The 18,573-nt window shown below is 39.0% G+C and overlaps 1 protein-coding gene across 1 annotated transcript; it reads left to right on the top strand.

Moving 5' to 3' along the window:
* The first annotated feature begins 4,466 nt into the window (after nt 1–4,466).
* Nucleotides 4,467–6,699, top strand: sox19a (SRY-box transcription factor 19a). The gene is made up of 2 exons (XM_073840253.1): nt 4,467–5,390; nt 5,502–6,699. Exons 1-2 carry the CDS (start codon nt 4,741–4,743, stop codon nt 5,746–5,748), a joined length of 897 nt encoding a protein of 298 aa, XP_073696354.1. The 5' UTR covers nt 4,467–4,740; the 3' UTR covers nt 5,749–6,699.
* Nucleotides 6,700–18,573: the final 11,874 nt, after the last annotated feature.

The following is an 18,573-nucleotide window of genomic DNA, read 5'->3' on the forward strand; positions in this document are numbered from 1 at the left end:
TTCTTCCACCACCGTCCTCCTCCCCTCCCTCTGTCCATCGCTCTTTCTTTTCTCTCGAAGCCCCCCCTCCCTCCCTGCTTCATTTTTTCCTCTCTCTTTTATCTCCGACCATCCAATCTGTCATTCTGGATCTCTGCGTCTCTCGCATGTATGATGTTTGGCTTCTTTCAGGCTTTCTCTGGACTCTCCGGCTCTCTCGCGAGGCCCCCACTTAAATTTTGATTTGATTGTCGACACAACACCAGGAGACATCAATGTGTTTCCTCTCTTTATTCTCCTGCTCTTGCTTATAATGAGACTGATCCCATACATGAGAATGACTCATGGACAATAGCTCTGGCACACTCCATATTCAGCCTCCACATAAAGTAAGGTTAATTGTATAATAAGTGTGTGACAATGACCTGCGACAATGGCTCGAGTCAATATTGACGCCGTACAGTGGGCTTTTGCAGCGTCAGGCCGTGAGCCAGTGGAAAACGGCAGCTCACGTGTCAAGCGTGAGATTTTTTTACATTTCTGCTCTCGTTTGAGTTAATACCACTTGTTGCTTTTCACAGAATTTCGGTGTGGTAAAATGGGCCATAGGTTTCACTCACTCAACGTGTCACAAAGCCAGAGATAACATACTAAGCCAATAGGAGATTCTGGTTTTACAACACTGAGACAATTCATGGCTGCAGCTGGTTAAAATCAACACGTTTTATGCCTTACAAATCATCATATTCTTTCAGTATCTTCAAAATTGTTTCTACAATGGCACTTATAGAGCACGTCTAGCAAAAAATTATATAGACTTACTTTTTATGATCGGGCTCATATAGTAGAATTACTTTCAGCCCCCATTACACATGAACTCCTAAAAAAAGGCACAAAAGGCATCAATATCATAGAAGAATTGTTTTCTTAAAATAACAATTTTATATACTTTACTAAACTTTTTTCACCATAAAGAACCATATGTTTAATGGAAAGTTTTCATGGATGTTAACGGGGTTCCTTACGGAAGCATTAATGCCAATGAAGAACCTTTATTTTTTAAGGAGAAGTTCACTTTCAGAATGAAAATGTACTGATAATTTACTCACCCCCACACTCTTAAAAATAAAGGTTCGAAATGAGAGTTTTTGCAGTGACGCCATAGAAGAACCATTTTTGGTTCCTCAAAGAACCTTTTAGTGAACAGTACCTAGAAGAACCATTTTCAAGAATGTTTTAAAAATCTAAAACAAACTTTTTAGGCTATAAAGAACCTTTTCTGCTTTTGAAAGGTTCCAGGGATGTTCAAGGTTCTTCATGGTACCATCAATGCCAATAAAGAACCTTTATTTTTTTTAAGAGTGCATTTCATCCAAGATGTTCATGTCTTTCTTTCTTTAGTCGCAATGAACTTAAGTTTTTGAGGAAAGCATTACGGGATCTTTCTCCATATAGTGGACTTTAATGGTGGCCAACGGGTTTAAGGTCTACATTGAAGCTTCAAAAGGGCTCTACACGATCCCAGCTGAGGAACAGGGGTCTAATCTAGGGAAACGATCCATCATTATTCTTAAAAACAAAAACATTTATATAGTTTTTAACCATGCTCGTCTTGCGTGGTTAGTTTTTCCTCTGTGTACTTCAGTTCAAAAAGTTAGGGTAAGGCGAAAAACTCCATCTCTTTTTCTCCTCAAACTTTAAAATTGGCCAACGTCATTGTTTTACCTTTTTTTGTAAAGGGTGTTTGACTTTCTTTGCACAAACGCTGGGTCATGCGTGCGTGATTACATAATGTGTGAGGTCAAACTAGTGCAAGACAAGCATTTGTGGTTAAAAAGTATATCATTCTTTTAGAAAATGACTGATTTATTCGTTATTCCTTGGCTGGGATGATTTAGAGCCCTTTGAAGCTGCACTGAAACTGCTATTTGGACCTTCAACCAATTGAGGTTAACTATGTAAAGAAAAATCTTGGAATGTTTTTTTCTCAAAAACCTTAATTTCGTTTCGAATGAAGAAAGAAAGACATGAACATCTTTGATGATATGGGGGTGAGTAAATGATCAGGAAATTTTCATTCTGGGAGTGAACTAATCCTTTAAGAGTGTCTAAAGTGACTAAAACAAAGGAGAGGAGAAGAGAGTACAGAAACTCCTCCTGTTCTTGGAGTGCTGAGGATCTAATAAATTGGTTCTTTAAAGAAAAATAATGCAAAATCCAAAAGGTGATTCCATAGATAAAACAATTTGAGTTCCCCAAAGAACCTTTCAGTGAACAGTCCTAAAAACAACTATTAGACACGTCGTCAATTATTAGATGGAAGAAACTAAAACAAAAAGAAGAGAATGGAGTACAGCAACTCCTCCTTATTCTGTTGTGTTAAGGGTTGGATGAGTTTGCTCACTGATGAAAATGTAACTCTTAAAAATAAAGATTCCAAAAAGGGGGTTTTGCAGTGATGCCATAGAACAACCTCAATCTTAAAAGAACATTTTATTCATCTAAAGAACCGTTTTCCACTATAAAGAACCTTTTGTGCATTTGAAAGGATGTTACAGGTTCTTCACGGAACCCTGGATGCCAATAAAGAAGCTTTTATTTTTAAGAGTGTTTTGCAGAATAATAGTTAACTAGTAACTTTTGTAAGTTATTATAATGACCTAATGAAGTCATTTTTCTAACAGCTTTTCTGTAGGCCTTATAGGAACATTCAGATGATGTGTTAGTACAAGCTAAACTCAGAGGGGGGGGGAGTTCATTGTCACACTTCTTACTGATGGTCAGTCGTAGTGGCTGTGTTTGGGGATGCAGGGCTCACAATAGAAGTGTGAAGTGATGCCTATAGAAACTAATGTGTATGGATGGCTGGGTGATAAGGAGTAACTACTCACACCTGCGGTCATTAGAGAAGACGACTCACTGGGGTCGAAGACATCTGAGTTCAGTGGCATCATGGAAGATAGCTAAAAGAGAAAAAGGAAAAAAAGTTTTCAACCATACAAATAAAAAAGTGCTGTGTTGTTTTTGTTTTTTTAAATCAGGAACCTGATGTTCTTCATGTGATAGCATCTAAATCCACTGGTTTTATTCTAAGGTTTCAGTTCCAAGTTTTTAAAGCGGCAGTGCACAACTGCAACAAAACTTCTAAGTAAATTCTATAATTATAATTGGTATGATTATGATTAAATATTATCACAAAAAGTTTTCTTAATGCATCAACAAAAATATTTTGGATTTCATTTTCATTTTCTTTCATTATGAATCACTGCACAGCATTTCCAAAAATTATTTGCATGCTGTTTGCATCGCTCCTTCTCTTCAAAATTAGCATTAAATTAGCATACTAGAATTTCTGAAGGATCATGTGACACTGAAGACTGGAGTAATGGCTGCTGAAAATTCAGCTTTGCCATCACAGGAACTTTTTTTCACGTTACTGTTTTTTATTGTATTTTGCTAACATAAATGCATCCATGAAGAGCATAAGAGAAAAAGCATAAACAACACTTAATTATTCCAAACTTTTGACCAACAGTGTACATATATACAAACAGAGAGAAAGATGTGAGATTTTAGTGAACATAACTCATTAAAAAGTTTTATTAAAGTGTCCTTAGGTTATGTATCAACCCTGTTGTCTTCATAACTTCAATCAACAATCAACACTTTTTAAAATGTAGAATTTCATTAAAAATAAAAAACTTTGTCATGATGAAAACATCATCCTTTCAAAATGTAAATTCTTCAGATATAAGGAAATGTCTTCAGCATGTTTGTAATCACTGTTTTCTTATATTTTGTGGGATTTGTCAGTAAGAGACCATTTTAAATAAGACATTATATATGTTGCTAAAAACTAAAACTAAAAAGCACATTGTAGTGTTATGACCTTCAGCTCAAATCTAGTAAATGTAGCTTTATCTGGCATAACTCAACATTAAAAGATATTTTAAATATTTAAACAAACTTAAAACTTCGACATATTAAAATATAGGAATGGCATCCATTTTGTGCAATAACACAAACAAATGACTGTCCAAAAGTTGCCTTTTCGACAGGTAACAAGTGTCTAAAGTGTCTATTAGTATATATAGATTACTTTGTTTTGGTCAGAATTTAAAAAGAGAGAGGAAGACTGAAAAAATAATGAGCTATTTATAACGCACTGTGGACTTCATTGAAGCTATGGATAAATATACATGTGTATGAATTTTCAGTACAACTTATACTAATAACTTGATGTGTAATGACTTTGAGAATTAACTATGGCCACTGTACAACAAAGTACTATATATTGTAAAATCCGTTTAAAGAGTTGCAGGTGAAGACAGAAACTCTTCTCCCCAAAACTGAATCCTCCTCCTGTTCTTGGCCTCTCCACATTCACCGCACCCCTTCTTTAGTGATGCTAATGTGGAGAGAAAGAAAGCAGCTGGAGGCGGACAGTGATGAAATTCTATTATCACTCAAGCACTGAGAGAGTCGCAGGCAGGACGCACAGTGAGTTCAGCTCGGACCTGTTTCGCTTTTAAGGCAAACTAACGTCACTTTAGAACTTGTTGATAGTCTTCAGGCGTTTACAAACACTTCTGGCTATAGTTACAATCAGCTCGCTCTTGTCTTTGGGACTTATGTGTCCAGAACGTAACGCGTAAACGTTTAGCTTTCGCGGACACTGAAAGTCAGTGGATTTGATTTTATTCAGTTATTTAGTAGTTTACGGTGATACTCAAGTATCACCACTAACCTCTGTGGTCAGCCATGTACAGCATGCTGGAACACGACATGAAATCCGCCGTGCCACCGACGCACCAGAGCGCGCAGGGAATGACCCAGCTGAACGGTGGAGTGACTCACGGAACCGCCAAACCGGCTGTCAACAACCAGCAACAACAACAGAGTAGCGATCCTATGGACAAAGTTAAGAGGCCCATGAACGCGTTTATGGTCTGGTCCCGGGGCCAGAGGCGCAAAATGGCACAGGAGAATCCCAAAATGCACAACTCTGAAATCAGCAAGCGCCTGGGCGCCGAGTGGAAGCTGCTGACGGACGCGGAGAAACGGCCGTTTATAGACGAGGCCAAGCGACTTCGCGCTCTTCACATGAAGGAATATCCAGATTATAAATACAAACCCCGTCGTAAGACAAAACCAGTGCTGAAGAAGGACAACCCCGCTGCTAAGTATCCCCTCTCAGCCGGCAACTTACTGGCGGCAGCCGCGGCTCAAGGATCAGGTGGAAGTCCGCGGATGGATAGCTACGGCTGGGGTCACACAGGTGGCTACACTGGCATGCAGACGGATGCTCTGGGTTACAGTCAGCAGCTGCACCGCTATGATCTGTCCGCCCTCCAGTATCCCTCCGCCATGGCCACCGCACAGACGTACATGAATGGTGCAAACTCCTACAAGTAAGTTTATAACTATTCTCACAGATATTTTCATGTGCACTAAACAACATACTCAGGATAAACTTAGTTTTGAATAGTCTTTAAACTGTTTTTTTTTTTTGTTCTCTCCAGCCCCATGTCCTACAGCAGCACTCCACAGCAGCCCAGCCCAGTCATGTCCATGGTGAAACCAGACCAGGTGTCTCACTCTCCCACCGGAGCCCACAGCCACCAGCGGGGTCCTTTACAAGGAGACCTGAGGGACATGATTAGCATGTACATCCCTGGTGGAGACACCACAGACAGTGGAGCACAGAGAGGCTATTCCAACATCCAACAGCATTACCTCACCGGTACAGCACCTCTCACTCACATCTGATCAGGGAACAGTCTGGAGGGCCACCGATGTCGGTTGTAGATGTGTGAACATTAACTTGATATGTAAAAAAGGATGAGGGTGTGTGGACACACGGTTGAACTGGAAAACCCAAGGCAGCTGGACTTCTGGCCTTGTTGAAGTGCCTCAGAATATTGTGCGGAATGTGTGTCGCCCCTCTCTATGACCATTTTTTAAGGTCCATGTCTTTGTTTTCTGCATAATGTTCGATGATTATGTCACTGGGGCCTGGTGCACTGTTGTTGGAATTAATCGACTAGCCAAATGGTTGATTACTGCTTATTATTTGCATAGTCAACCAGTTTAATATTTCACTGACTACTGACAAAGGCATGGCTGAGAACGCTAAATAGGGAAAGAAGGGAACGTAGCACACATTCCCTCAGTCGCTGCTCGTCCTGATGATCGAAACACCTCAAAAGTCTCCCAAGTTGTACTTTTAAGCTTTCATACCATAAGACTTTGTAACATTGTGCTGCTCTTCATTGTTTAGGTAATGCAAAATTATGAAATGCACAACGGTTTAGACATTTTTTTGTTAGTGTAGATACATTTATGCCCTGAGCTTCAACAGATTTTTGTCGCATTAAAACGTGAAAATGAAATAGAGATCCCGCTTAGAGGGATTTGACTGTATTTTCTATTAAAAAAAGAGAACAATTAATTCTCAACTCTTTGAGAAATAGAACATTGTGAATAGAAGTGTTGTGTGTAAAAAAAAAAAGGGAGTCAAAACGTTTTGAATAATGTTCATTAAAAACGAAAACTTTATGAGCTTGTTAAAAGACTGTTTGACTAAGAATGTATTGTTATGAAATGTTTCTTTTTTACTTTTAAGCCCTTATAGTAAGGGTTAATAATCTTGTATGTGACTTGACAACCTTGATAGAAAAACAACAAAAAAATGTAATAAAGTATTTTATTATTTTTGTACACTCTTTTGTCTTTCTTTGTTCTCATCATATTCTAATACGAAAACAAGATGCTTTTCTTAATTTTACAACTAAATTTAACAATATCGTGTAATGAAAGTTCATTTCAGCAAGCTTTAACAGACAAAAAGAAAAAAACACAACAGAAATAAACAAGAATTTAAAAGAATTAAGGAATTAATGAAAAAAACTCTAGAAATAATAATGTTAACAGGTTTGTTGCAACAGGCCCAAGAAATGTCCATCAGGGCTGAAGCTACAAGTTACTTAAAACATATGATTAGCATTTTACAACATCCTTTCCTCTTGCACAGATTTACAAATTCAGCTATGTTCAAACACACTTTACATTGTGACGTTCATAAGTAGCAAATGCTGGAAAGTAAGTAAAGCTTAAGTTTGTTTAATGATAACATGACAGGTGTTGCTTTTCAATGGCGCCACAACCTACACACTTTCACGAATTAGACGATAATGTGATAAGTGCAAGACAGCCCAGCCCAAACACATCGGCCTTTATTGCGAAATTGCTGAAACGAGCTTGTTCCAATGATTAATCAAAACCCATATGGACCTACTTCATTTAACAGCGACCAGACTCGTTTAATTCATCGTTAATACGATAGCGGGCTTATGGTCTCGACATTAACACATTTAAGTCGATATGACTAATATTATAATCAGCTAAAACGCACCAAATTAAGCAAGTGAAGGAAACAATGAGTGCGGAGGGACACTGATTTGGGAGGGCCAGGGTCTTAAGTTTTGGCGAGTGCTGAGGGGACATCTGACCTCCGTCACCTAACCCCGAGAAGAAAGTGGACATCGATTAAAACTGATAAAAGTTAGGAGGATCAAAACACAGAGGTCGGAAGAATATCCCTCCCTTTCTCTCGTTTTTTTTTTTTTTAGACTTTGCCCGCTTTTTCCACGAGAGAAAGCGAGTGGCTGTCCGGGCCGTAATTGGCCGTTTCGGAGTCTCATTGTCCTACGCTTTTGAGCACGCAGGTGCGCGCAGTAAAAGCGCGCGGTTCTCAGCGCCTCTTATGCTCGCCTTTGTTCTCCTTTCTCTCGCTCTCCTACCGGGCAGAAAATTAGCGTTGCATTGAGTGCCTCGTCTCCCCTCTCTCAGCAGTCCCGAGCTTAACCCGCTCGCTGCTCCCCGCTATTCTCATGGTAATGGTGCAGTCAGGACCGGCTAATCGGGGGTGGAGGGGAGGGGAGCATTGGGGGGAGATGCCAAGGAAGAGTTTTGAAAGGGGGATGGGAGTTATAAACACTCACGCATATGACGACAAATATAGTCCCCGGACTCATAAATGCTATTGCAGGAAGTTATACAGAGAAGGAAGAAGTCCATAAAGTCAATAACAACTGTTTTCAAAGCAGAATATCTTTTGAAAAGGCTGACTTTATGCTTTTTCTGGTCAAAGTTAACAATTAAGATGCAGAATTAGTTGAATATATCATCTATGTGATCATGAACGTGCATTAAAATCATATTGATATTTTCTGGATTTGAAAATTGTCTAGGAGGTGTAGCCTACTGTTCAGAGATGACAAAATAGGGTCTAAACTTTGACATAAAATAATAACAATAAGTAATATGATTTTAGTGAAGCTATCAAAAAACATTTAAAAACATTAATCAATTCAAGGTCAGTGCGGCATAACCAACATATAGGAAGCCATTTTGTTGTCATGTGATGAAGAAAAATATAAAACAGAAATGTCTCTTCTAACCTGTTGATATAAAATTATTACTACAAGATATTTCAACCTTTTTATGAAAGTTCATGTCAAGTAACCATAAGAAAATGCCTTGGAAATTCATGATATTTGCACAAAATGTGACCCTGGACCACTAAAGCAGTCATAAGGGTCATTTTTTTGAAATTCAGATTTATACTTTCCATTGATTTTAGCTTTCCATTGATGCATGATTTGTTAGGACAATATTTGGCTGAGATACAACTATTTGAAAATCTGGAATCTCAGAGTGCAAAAAATTCAAAATACTGAGAAAATTGCCTTTAAAGTTGTCCAAATGAAGTTCTTAGCGATGCGTATTACTAATCAAAAATTAAGTTTTGATATATTTACGGTAGGAAATTTATAAAATATCTTAATGGAACAATATCTTTACTTAATATCCTAATGATTTTTGGCATAAAATAAAAATTGATCATTTTGACCCACACAATGTATTTTTGGCTATTGCTACAAACATACCCGTTCTACTTAAGACTGGTTTTGTGGTCCAGGGTCACATATTTGGTGTCACTTTACCATCAGTTTTATTAGTTAACATTAATCAACTACTTTAGTTAACAAGAACTAAGAATGAACAATAGCATGTATTAATTTTACATAATGTTAATTTCAGCATTTACCAATGCATTATTAAAATGAACAGTTGTGTTTGTTAAAATTAGTTAATGCACAGTAAACTAACATGAACTAACAATGAACAACTGTATTTTTATTAACTAGCATTACAAAGATTAATAAATATTGTAATAAATATATTATTTATTGTTTTTTCACATTAGTTATTACAATGGAACCTTGTTGTAAAGTGTTAATATATTTTTTTTACAATGAAAAAATTTGAATTTTTTTTTTTTAATATTAAGTTCTCATTTATAGTGCAAAGAAAGTGTTTAAATACTTTTATTAATACTTTATTTAGTTTACTTAATGTAGCCTATTATATGTTCTATATTGTGCAGATCCAGTAGTGTATAGGGGAAGGGTGAGTGATACGTAAAACCATATAGAGCATCCAATCATAAGGTTTGTTTTGTTATTAACATCTTATTTTCCAAATTAATCAGTTGGCAAACTCCACAACTCCAAAGCTTTGTGTGTGCTGTGTGTGTGCGCTGTGTGCATGAGTGGGGGTTCAGTTGAAGGGGGAGACAGATTTTCTTGTTGAAAGCATAAAATCTCCTAGCAACAAACAGAGGCTTCCACAGGTTGTTCCCAAAGCAACAGCAATCCCCCAAACTAACCCCAAAACTCAACCCCACACCCACCACAGAGAGAAGAGAGGGGAAGGAGAAAAAACAGACTCCACAATTTCATTCGAACAACATTTAAATTCCCATCGACTCACTCAGACAATTTGAGAAACTTTTCATACACACATTTTTTTTGCATACTGATAAGCAATCCAATAAAGTTTACAAACTAATTTGATAATGATTTTATTAATACAGTCACACTATAAATACAACAGTTCAGCACACAATAACTGAAAAAGATAAGATACATTTATTTTATATCAGTTTTCACAGTTTTCTGAGAATCTGAGTAATATTAAGTCAAAACCACATGTCAGAGGTCAGATCATAATTGAAGAGTTTTCAGTCGTACCTCAAATTTTACAAAATGTGCAGCAGTGTTATTTTAGTATCAATGAGATGCTGTTTCTATTAATAGTTTATTTTTGTTTTTTGGTTTTTTTATATTTTCTGTTTTTATTTGAAATTTTGTTTTAGTTTCTTTCTTGTATTCCCTACCAGTCAAAAGTTTTTGAACAGTAAGATTTGTAATGCCTTTTAAAGAAGTCTCTTCTGCTCACCAAGCCTGCATTTATTTGATCCAAAGTACAGCAAAAACAGTACAATTCTGAAATATGTTTACCATTTAAATGCACTGTTTTCTATTTGAATATATTCTGAAATGTAATTTATTCCTGTGATTTCAAAGCTGAATTGTTTCCCTCATAACCCCAGTCACATGATCCTCTAGAAATCATAATAATATTCTGATTTGCTGCTCAAAAACATGTTTTATTATTACTATAATGTTGAAAACAGCTGAGTAGATTTTTTTCAGGTTTCTTTGACGAATAGAAAGTTCAGAAGAACAGCATTTATCTGAAATAGAAATCTTTTGTAACATTATAAATATCTTGATCAATTTAAAGCATCCTTGATAAATATAATTCCCCCTTTGATCACAGAAATAAATTACATTTGAACACATTTAAATAGAAAACAGTTATATTAAATAGTACAAATATTTCAAAATGTTACTGTTTTTGCTGTACTTTGAATCAAATAAATGCAGGCTTGGTAAGCAGAAGAGACTGTTCCACTGTTCAAAAACTTTTGACTGGGAGTGCAGTTTTTTTTTTTTTCAATTTTAGTTTAAGTTTAACTAGTTGAATTATACGTTTTTTTGTAATGGTTTTATTTTCAGGTATCTATAATAACCTTGATGTGCATAATACTAAGTGATTTTATTTTACTAAGTGACTAAAAAATCTATAATCCAAGATTAAGTTCAACACATGTTTTTAACCAACACGGGGTACACGTTTGCCTCTACATGCATGTTTATGACTAGACGGGACACTGTTGCTATGCTTCAGTTCAGAGCTACAACAAAGAGCAGGACCAACAGCATATTTATGCACTGCTTCTGCTTGAATGCCACCTAGACATTATTATGCTTGACTTACATGCTCAAACAACAACAAAAAAAAGGAGTGAGAGAAGTACTGCAGGTTTGTCTGTGCAAAAGTCAGATTATAGGTGTGGTGCTTATTCGTGGGAGAGCGATACAGCACCACCGTAGGATTGAGCAAGAAAAATGAACCGACGAGTGACAAAAAAAACTCAACTAGTAAGCAGAATATCGTCATAATCATCTTAACTAACGTCACACAGCTTAACGCGAGTCGCCAGAAAAATGTAAGCTATTTAAACTTTGCTCAAGCTTCAATCATCCTAGTTGTAATCAGACGTAAGCACAGATCTGTCATCAGTCATATAATGACGTTTGTAAAACTAAAAGAAAATCACATACAAAAATCTTAAAATAGATCAGTACAAACTAAAATGCACCACACATGTAACATGTTTCATCTATTGTGTAAATGTATAAAATCTTGACTTTAATAGGTAGCGGCTTTCTTCAGATATGATCGTTTACATGCACAATATGGTACAATATCAGATCTTGTTAGATATTACATCCTTTTTATCAGTATCAGTTTATATATTTAGTCGTGCATGCTTATTTCTGGCTTTTACATTTAGATACCTTTGCCATCATCTAATGCTCACTTAAAGTTAATCATTAAAGACTAATAAAATTAATAACACTGTTAAAATTAATCTTTACCCAAAACTCAACATGAATTTCCATTTGTTAATACTCTAGATTATACTTTTTGTAATGTCTAAATTAGGGCTGTCAGTCGATTAACATTTTTACTAATATCTAATTGATTACATGATGTGTCGATTACTTAATCTAGATTTTCGGAAAATAACCACAAAAGATTATTTAAAGCTATTTTTGTGTTAAATGAGAAAGTATCAAGTAGACATTACAATTATAGCTTTAAAAATGAATATTTTATTTTATTTAACATAAAATTTATCATACATAAACATTTAAGATACAACGGCCTAGCATAAACTATGGAATATAAATAAAAATGAATGTAAGAAACATCTCAGTATTTTTTGTTCATACATTAAAAATCATTGGCAACCGAAACAGCTTTGTTTCAACAGTCTTCAAAATACCTTATTTTATGTTCCACAAAAAAAGTCTGAATTTCAAACTTTGGAATGACATGAGGGTGAACAATCCTTTTAATGTTTTTATTATTACTATTATTTATTAAATTATTATTAGCTGTAACGGGTGTTTTGGGTTTTGTTTTGGGGTTTTGTTTTATGTTCATGTTTTCATGTCTTTTAATTTGTAATTGGTTCATGCTGTTGTGTCTTGCTTCCCTTGCCCTTGCCCATGTATTCCTGCCATTGGTCCCTTTGTTCCATGTGTCTTGTTCTGATTGGTTGTCTTTGTTGCTATGGTCTTGTTCCTTGTTTTTGATTGGTTCATTCTTGTCATGTGTCCCTCATTGTCTGTATAAATAGCCCTTGTGTTTTAATGGTCCTTGTCGCATATTAATGTTGTAAACCTGCTGTTCGGTGAGTGTTTGTTTTCAAGTTTATATCAAGTCTGTTCAAGCCAAGTCTTTCAAGTCAAGTCAAGTCTGTTTATTCCATAGTCAAGTTTATGTCAAGTCTCATCATTGTTTGAATTATGTTTACTGTTTGGATTTCACATTTGGATTAATAAAGCTGCACTTGGGTTCGTCACATCTTAAATCTCGCCTCAGTGGATATTTGTTACAGAATACGCGACCGTCTAAAATGAATCCAGCAGTTTCCCTCCTTGGATTGCGTCAAGGCAACCGCTCCATTGAGGAATTTGTGGAGGATTTCTGTGGACTGTGTCATATGGTGGACTTCAATGACATTGCTCTCAAGGACATATTTCGTTTTGGACTATCACCTGAGGTTTCATTTTTAATGCCACGCCACACTCCACATTAGTCACTTGAACAATACATTGATTTTGCACTTCGTTTGAGTGGTTCCTCGTTTACTGTGGGAGTTGTGGATGAAGAACCCTGCCACCCCACAGTACCCACAACACAACAGTGCTTTCACGTCCCCACCGTCATGTCTGGTATTGTTCACGTCATGTCTGCTGCTCCAGGGCCTGCTCACGTCATGTCTGCTGCTTCAGGGCCTGCTCACGTCATGTCTGCTGCTCCAGGGCCTGCTCACGTCATGTCTGCTGCTCCAGGGCCTGCTCACGTCATGTCTGCTGCTCCAGGGCCTGCTCACGTCATGTCTGCTGCTTCAGGGCCTGCTCACGTCATGTCTGCTGCTCCAGGGCCTGCTCACGTCATGTCTGCTGCTTCAGGGCCTGCTCACGTCATGTCTGCTGCTTCAGGGCCTGCTCACGTCATGTCTGCTGCTTCAGGGCCTGCTCACGTCATGTCTGCTGCTTCAGGGCCTGCTCACGTCATGTCTGCTGCTCCAGGGCCTGCTCACGTCATGTCTGCTGCTCCAGGGCCTGCTCACGTCATGTCTGCTGCTCCAGGGCCTGCTCACGTCATGTCTGCTGCTCCAGGGCCTGCTCACGTCATGTCTGCTGCTTCAGGGCCTGCTCACGTCATGTCTGCTGCTCCAGGGCCTGCTCACGTCATGTCTGCTGCTCCAGGGCCTGCTCACGTCATGTCTGCTGCTCCAGGGCCTGCTCACGTCATGTCTGCTGCTCCAGGGCCTGCTCACGTCATGTCTGCTGCTTCAGGGCCTGCTCACGTCATGTCTGCTGCTTCAGGGCCTGCTCACGTCATGTCTGCTGCTCCAGGGCCTGCTCACGTCATGTCTGCTGCTCCAGGGCCTGCTCACGTCATGTCTGCTGCTCCAGGGCCTGCTCACGTCATGTCTGCTGCTCCAGGGCCTGCTCACGTCATGTCTGCTGCTCCAGGGCCTGCTCACGTCATGTCTGCTGCTCCAGGGCCTGCTCACGTCATGCCTGTTCGCAAGATGGTTGCCTGCCCAGAGCCTGCACCCAAGATGGCCGCCATCCCAGAGCCTGCACCCAAGATGGCCGCCATCCCAGAGCCTGCACCCAAGATGGCCGCCATCCCAGAGCCTGCACCCAAGATGGCCGCCATCTCAAAGCCTGTTCACAAGATGGCTGCCCTTCCAGAGCCTGTTGCCAAGATGGCTGCCATGCCAGAGTCCCCGGCCAAGATGGCCGCCATGCCAGAGCCAAGCCAATCCACGGTCCCTATACCAGAGCCACACCATGCCTCGTCTGATCTGCCAGAGCCACACCATGCCTCATCTGATCTGCCTTCGTCATGTCATGATTGCCAGTGTGATGGACCCACCACTGATGTCAGTAAGAGCTGCTGGCATCCCATTGGCACCTACACCCACTAGCCTGGTGGGCCCCCCTCTATCCACTGCGCTGCCTGTGATGGCCATCGCCATCTTAAGTGTGTGGGCTGCACACTGCATCCCAGAGGCCACGTCTGTCCACGAACCCGCTGCGCCCATGCCTCTTACCGAGGTGGCGTCCATAGCGGGATTTCCTGCTCTGCCTGCACCGCCACAGCTTCCTGTTTTGCCTGCACCGCCAAGGCTTCCTGCTCTGCCGGCCCCGCCATTGCTTCCACTACTCCACAGTCTGCCACTGTTACATGGCCCTGATCCTCCAGAGCTTCACTGTCTGCCATTACTTCACGGTCCAGGTCCTCCATTGTTCCACTGTCTGCCATATCTCCATGGCCCACGTCCTCCAGAGCTTCTCTGTCTGCCTTTGATCCACGGTCCAGGCCTTTGATCCATGCCCCAGGCCCGCCACTGTTTCCCAGTCTGCCACTGCTTCATGACGCAGGTCCTCCAGAGCTTCACTGTCTGCTATTGCTCCACGGTCCAGGCCCACCTCTGCTCCATGATCCAGGTCAGCCATTACACCATGCCCCAGGCCCTCCACTGTCTCACTGTCTGCCACTGCTCCATGCCCCAGGCCCTCCACTGTCTCACTGTCTGCCACTGCTCCATGGCCCAGGTCCTCCCGTGCTTCACTGTCTGCCATTGCTCCACGGCCAAGGACCTCCATGGTTTCACTGTCTGCCACTGCTTCATGGTCTAGGTCCCCCATGACTCCACTGCCCAGGTCCGCCATTGCCCCATGGTCCAGGTCCACCACTGTACCCTTGGTCTTGCCCATTGTTTCTTGCTCCATGCCATGATTCTGAACCTGTTCCCCTACATGGACCTGGCCCTCCATCCCGCCCCCTATTTCACCCCTGCTCTACCACCCTCCTGGACTTTTTAGTTTAGGGTTTTGTTTTGGCCGTCGGGAGCCGCCCTTAGAGGGGGGGGGGGGGGAAGTAACGGGTGTTTTGGGTTTTGTTTTGGGGTTTTGTTTCATTTTCATGTCTTTTAATTTGTAATTGGTTCATGCTGTTGTGTCTTGCTTCTCTTGCCCTCATGTATTCCTGCCATTGGTCCCTTTGTTCCATGTGTCTTGTTCTGATTGGTTGTCTTTGTTGCTATGGTCTTGTTCCTTGTTTTTCATTGGTTCATTCTTGTCATGTGTCCCTCATTGTCTGTATAAATAGCCCTTGTGTTTTAATGGTCCTTGTCGCATATTAATGTTGTAAACCTGCTGTTCGGTGAGTGTCTGTTTTCAAGTTTATATCAAGTCTGTTCAAGCCAAGTCTTTCAAGTCTGTTTATTCCATAGTCAAGTTTGTCAAGTCTCATCATTGTTTGAATTGTTTACTGTTTGGATTTCACATTTGAATTAATAAAGCTGCACTTGGGTTCGTCACATCTTACATCTCGCCTCAGTGGATATTTGTTACATTAGCCTATTATTTAATGAATAATAATACTCTTAATTAGAAACTAAATCTGCCTGAAGGTGACAGTAAATGTCTTTATGAGTCATTCATTTGATTCGTTCAAACGGCTGATTCATTCAGGAATGAAGTAAATGGCTCTGTTTATGAATCATTGATTCACATGAATCGTTCAAAATGCTTCATTTCGGATCTAAACAATGCGGTGTTGCTCGGAGATGCGCAACAATTCTGCTACGGTTTAAAAGGTAATATGCTCTGTGCAAAATTGAGCAAAAACATAATATTGTTTAATATAAGACACAATATCAACTTCTAATTTACTGAGCTGTTGTATAAAATCACATTTTTGAAATGGCTTATCATATGATAAATATGAGAGAAACTCATTCAGGGGCATTTTGTGCACCAATATCTTGAAATTTAGGGCATGACTGCATTTATGGAGTTGCATCACATTTGTCAGCAGTCAACTATATGAAATATTGGATGATATCCAGGTCTGGCAGCGGGGCCAGTGCATTAACTGCTTTTAAATATTATAATATTTTTTAATTACGAATTTATTAGGCTAAGTTAACAAGTCAAGGGGGCAGCCGTGGCCTAATGGTGAGGAAGTTGGGCTTGTAACCCAAATGTTGCCGATTCGATTCCCACACCGGCAGGAATTGAAGGTGGGGATTGTGAATGAACAGTGCTCTTTCCACCTTCAACACCATGACTGAGGTGCCCTTGAGCAAGGCACTGAACCCCCAGTTGCTCCCCGGGCGCTAGAGCAATGGCGGCCCTAGTCTAAATCCAAAATATTGATTTGAGTTAGTTAAGTGTCTTCTTTTTACTTTACTTGCACAAAAAACATTAACATTAATTATTTATTAGTTATCAGCTGTAGCACAAAGAGAATGATCATCTTATTGGTACATCATAAAAGACTATGAAAGGTCATACTGCCACTTTACTGAAGTTTTAAAAAACTAAAGTTGCTTGATGAACTGAATTTCAATTTTAGAGTTGTAGGAAATGTTTTTATCACATTCCTATCACTATTTTTACACTATTTTTACACTTCCTCTGAATGTAACCTGTCTAGACGGACACAAATTTAAGAAGAAATTTAAGCAGGTATGATAGGTGACAGTGTCTTACTTTTAATTCACTTACACAAAAAAACATTAACATTTAACATTTATCTGTTATCAGCTGTAACACAAATAGAATGATCATCTTATTGGTATCCTTATATCTTTTTTTTTTTAATGCAATCAATACTTTACAGAAAATGTAAAAATATCAGCATTATTTTACTGTATTCAAATACTCCAAAGAAGTGTGTGTACAAACACCATAAAAGACTATGAAAGCAACTTTACTGAAGTTTCAAAAACTAAAGTTGCTTGATAAACTGCATTTCAATTTTAGAGTTGTAAGAAATGTATTAATCACATTCCTATCACTGTTTTCACACTTCCTTTCAATCTCACCTGGCTAGACAGACAAAAATTTAAGAACCGTTGCAAGGTATGATAGGTGACCTTTCCACACCTTTCTTTTTCTGTTTCTATCTCTTTTTCTATCTTGCTCTCTCTCACACACATGTTGTTTGAACATGCAAACAATACGTCATTTTGTTTTTTGTCCAGGGTACTATTTTGGGTAAGCTCACGGGAGAAACAGAGAAGGAGAGTGTTAGTTTTGACATGCTGCACTGAACGGCAGAGGGATTACAACACTCAGATTGGAGTATTGATCCACTGCAGCTGCTCTTGCATGGACAATGAAGAAAGAGAAACAGACAGACAGACACATAGCAATGCTATCTGATTTCTGAAAGAGTGTTTTCCACTTTACTCAAAATAACTGCAGGGCTGTTTCTACAACTTAGAGCAGTTTAGGCCACGTGGATGAATAAACTTAACTTTTAAACAATTTTACACTCTGAATAGTTCATTGACATTGTCTAGCAACAATGTTATGTGTGTATTTACATACATAACAGGCGAATTGTCATTTTTTCTTAAAATCATGAACATTTTAACCACGTCAGCTTCTGACATGATGAAAATTATGACAGAATCTACATTTTAGACATTGTTGGATTGCAGAGTCTGCAAAATGTTAATTATTTTACCAAAATAAGAGGGATCATACAAAATTCACGAGTCCTTTGTTTGTCCTGAACAGTTAAACTTTCCGCTGTTCTTTAGAAAAATCCTTCAGGTCCCACAAATTCTGTGTTTTTTTTGTTGTTGTTGTTGTTGTTGTTGTTGTTTTAAACATTTTTGTGTATTTGAACCCTTTCCAACAATGACTGTATGATTTTGTGATCCATCTTTTCACACTGAGGACAGCCGAAGGACTCATATGCAACTATTATAGAAAGTTCAAATGCTCACTGATGCCCCAGAAGGACAAATTTTGCTTTAAGAGCCAGGGATGTAAACTTTTGAACAGAATGCAGATGTGTACATTTTTCTTATTTTTCCTAAATATCATCTTTTTTTTTTTTCATTTAATACTACCCTTCAGAAGCTACAGAAGATACTTACATGTATCTTATCACATTGGGTTTCCTTCTGAAGCATCAGAGAGCTATTTAACCTATATAACCTTTTTTTTTTTTTTACACATTTTGCATTAAATATATTGATATTTCATACTTTGCATACTTTTATTA

Source organism: Garra rufa, chromosome 5 (assembly GCF_049309525.1).
Source record: "Garra rufa chromosome 5, GarRuf1.0, whole genome shotgun sequence".
Taxonomy (NCBI): Eukaryota; Metazoa; Chordata; class Actinopteri; order Cypriniformes; family Cyprinidae; genus Garra; species Garra rufa.

Excerpts from the sequence above, each read along its gene's own strand:
- sox19a (XM_073840253.1), top strand. The coding sequence starts at position 4,741 with ATGTACAGCATGCTGGAACACGACATGAAATCCGCCGTGCCACCGACG. Across the intron at positions 5,391-5,501 it reads AATGGTGCAAACTCCTACAA|CCCCATGTCCTACAGCAGCA; the intron begins GTAAGTTTATAA and ends TGTTCTCTCCAG.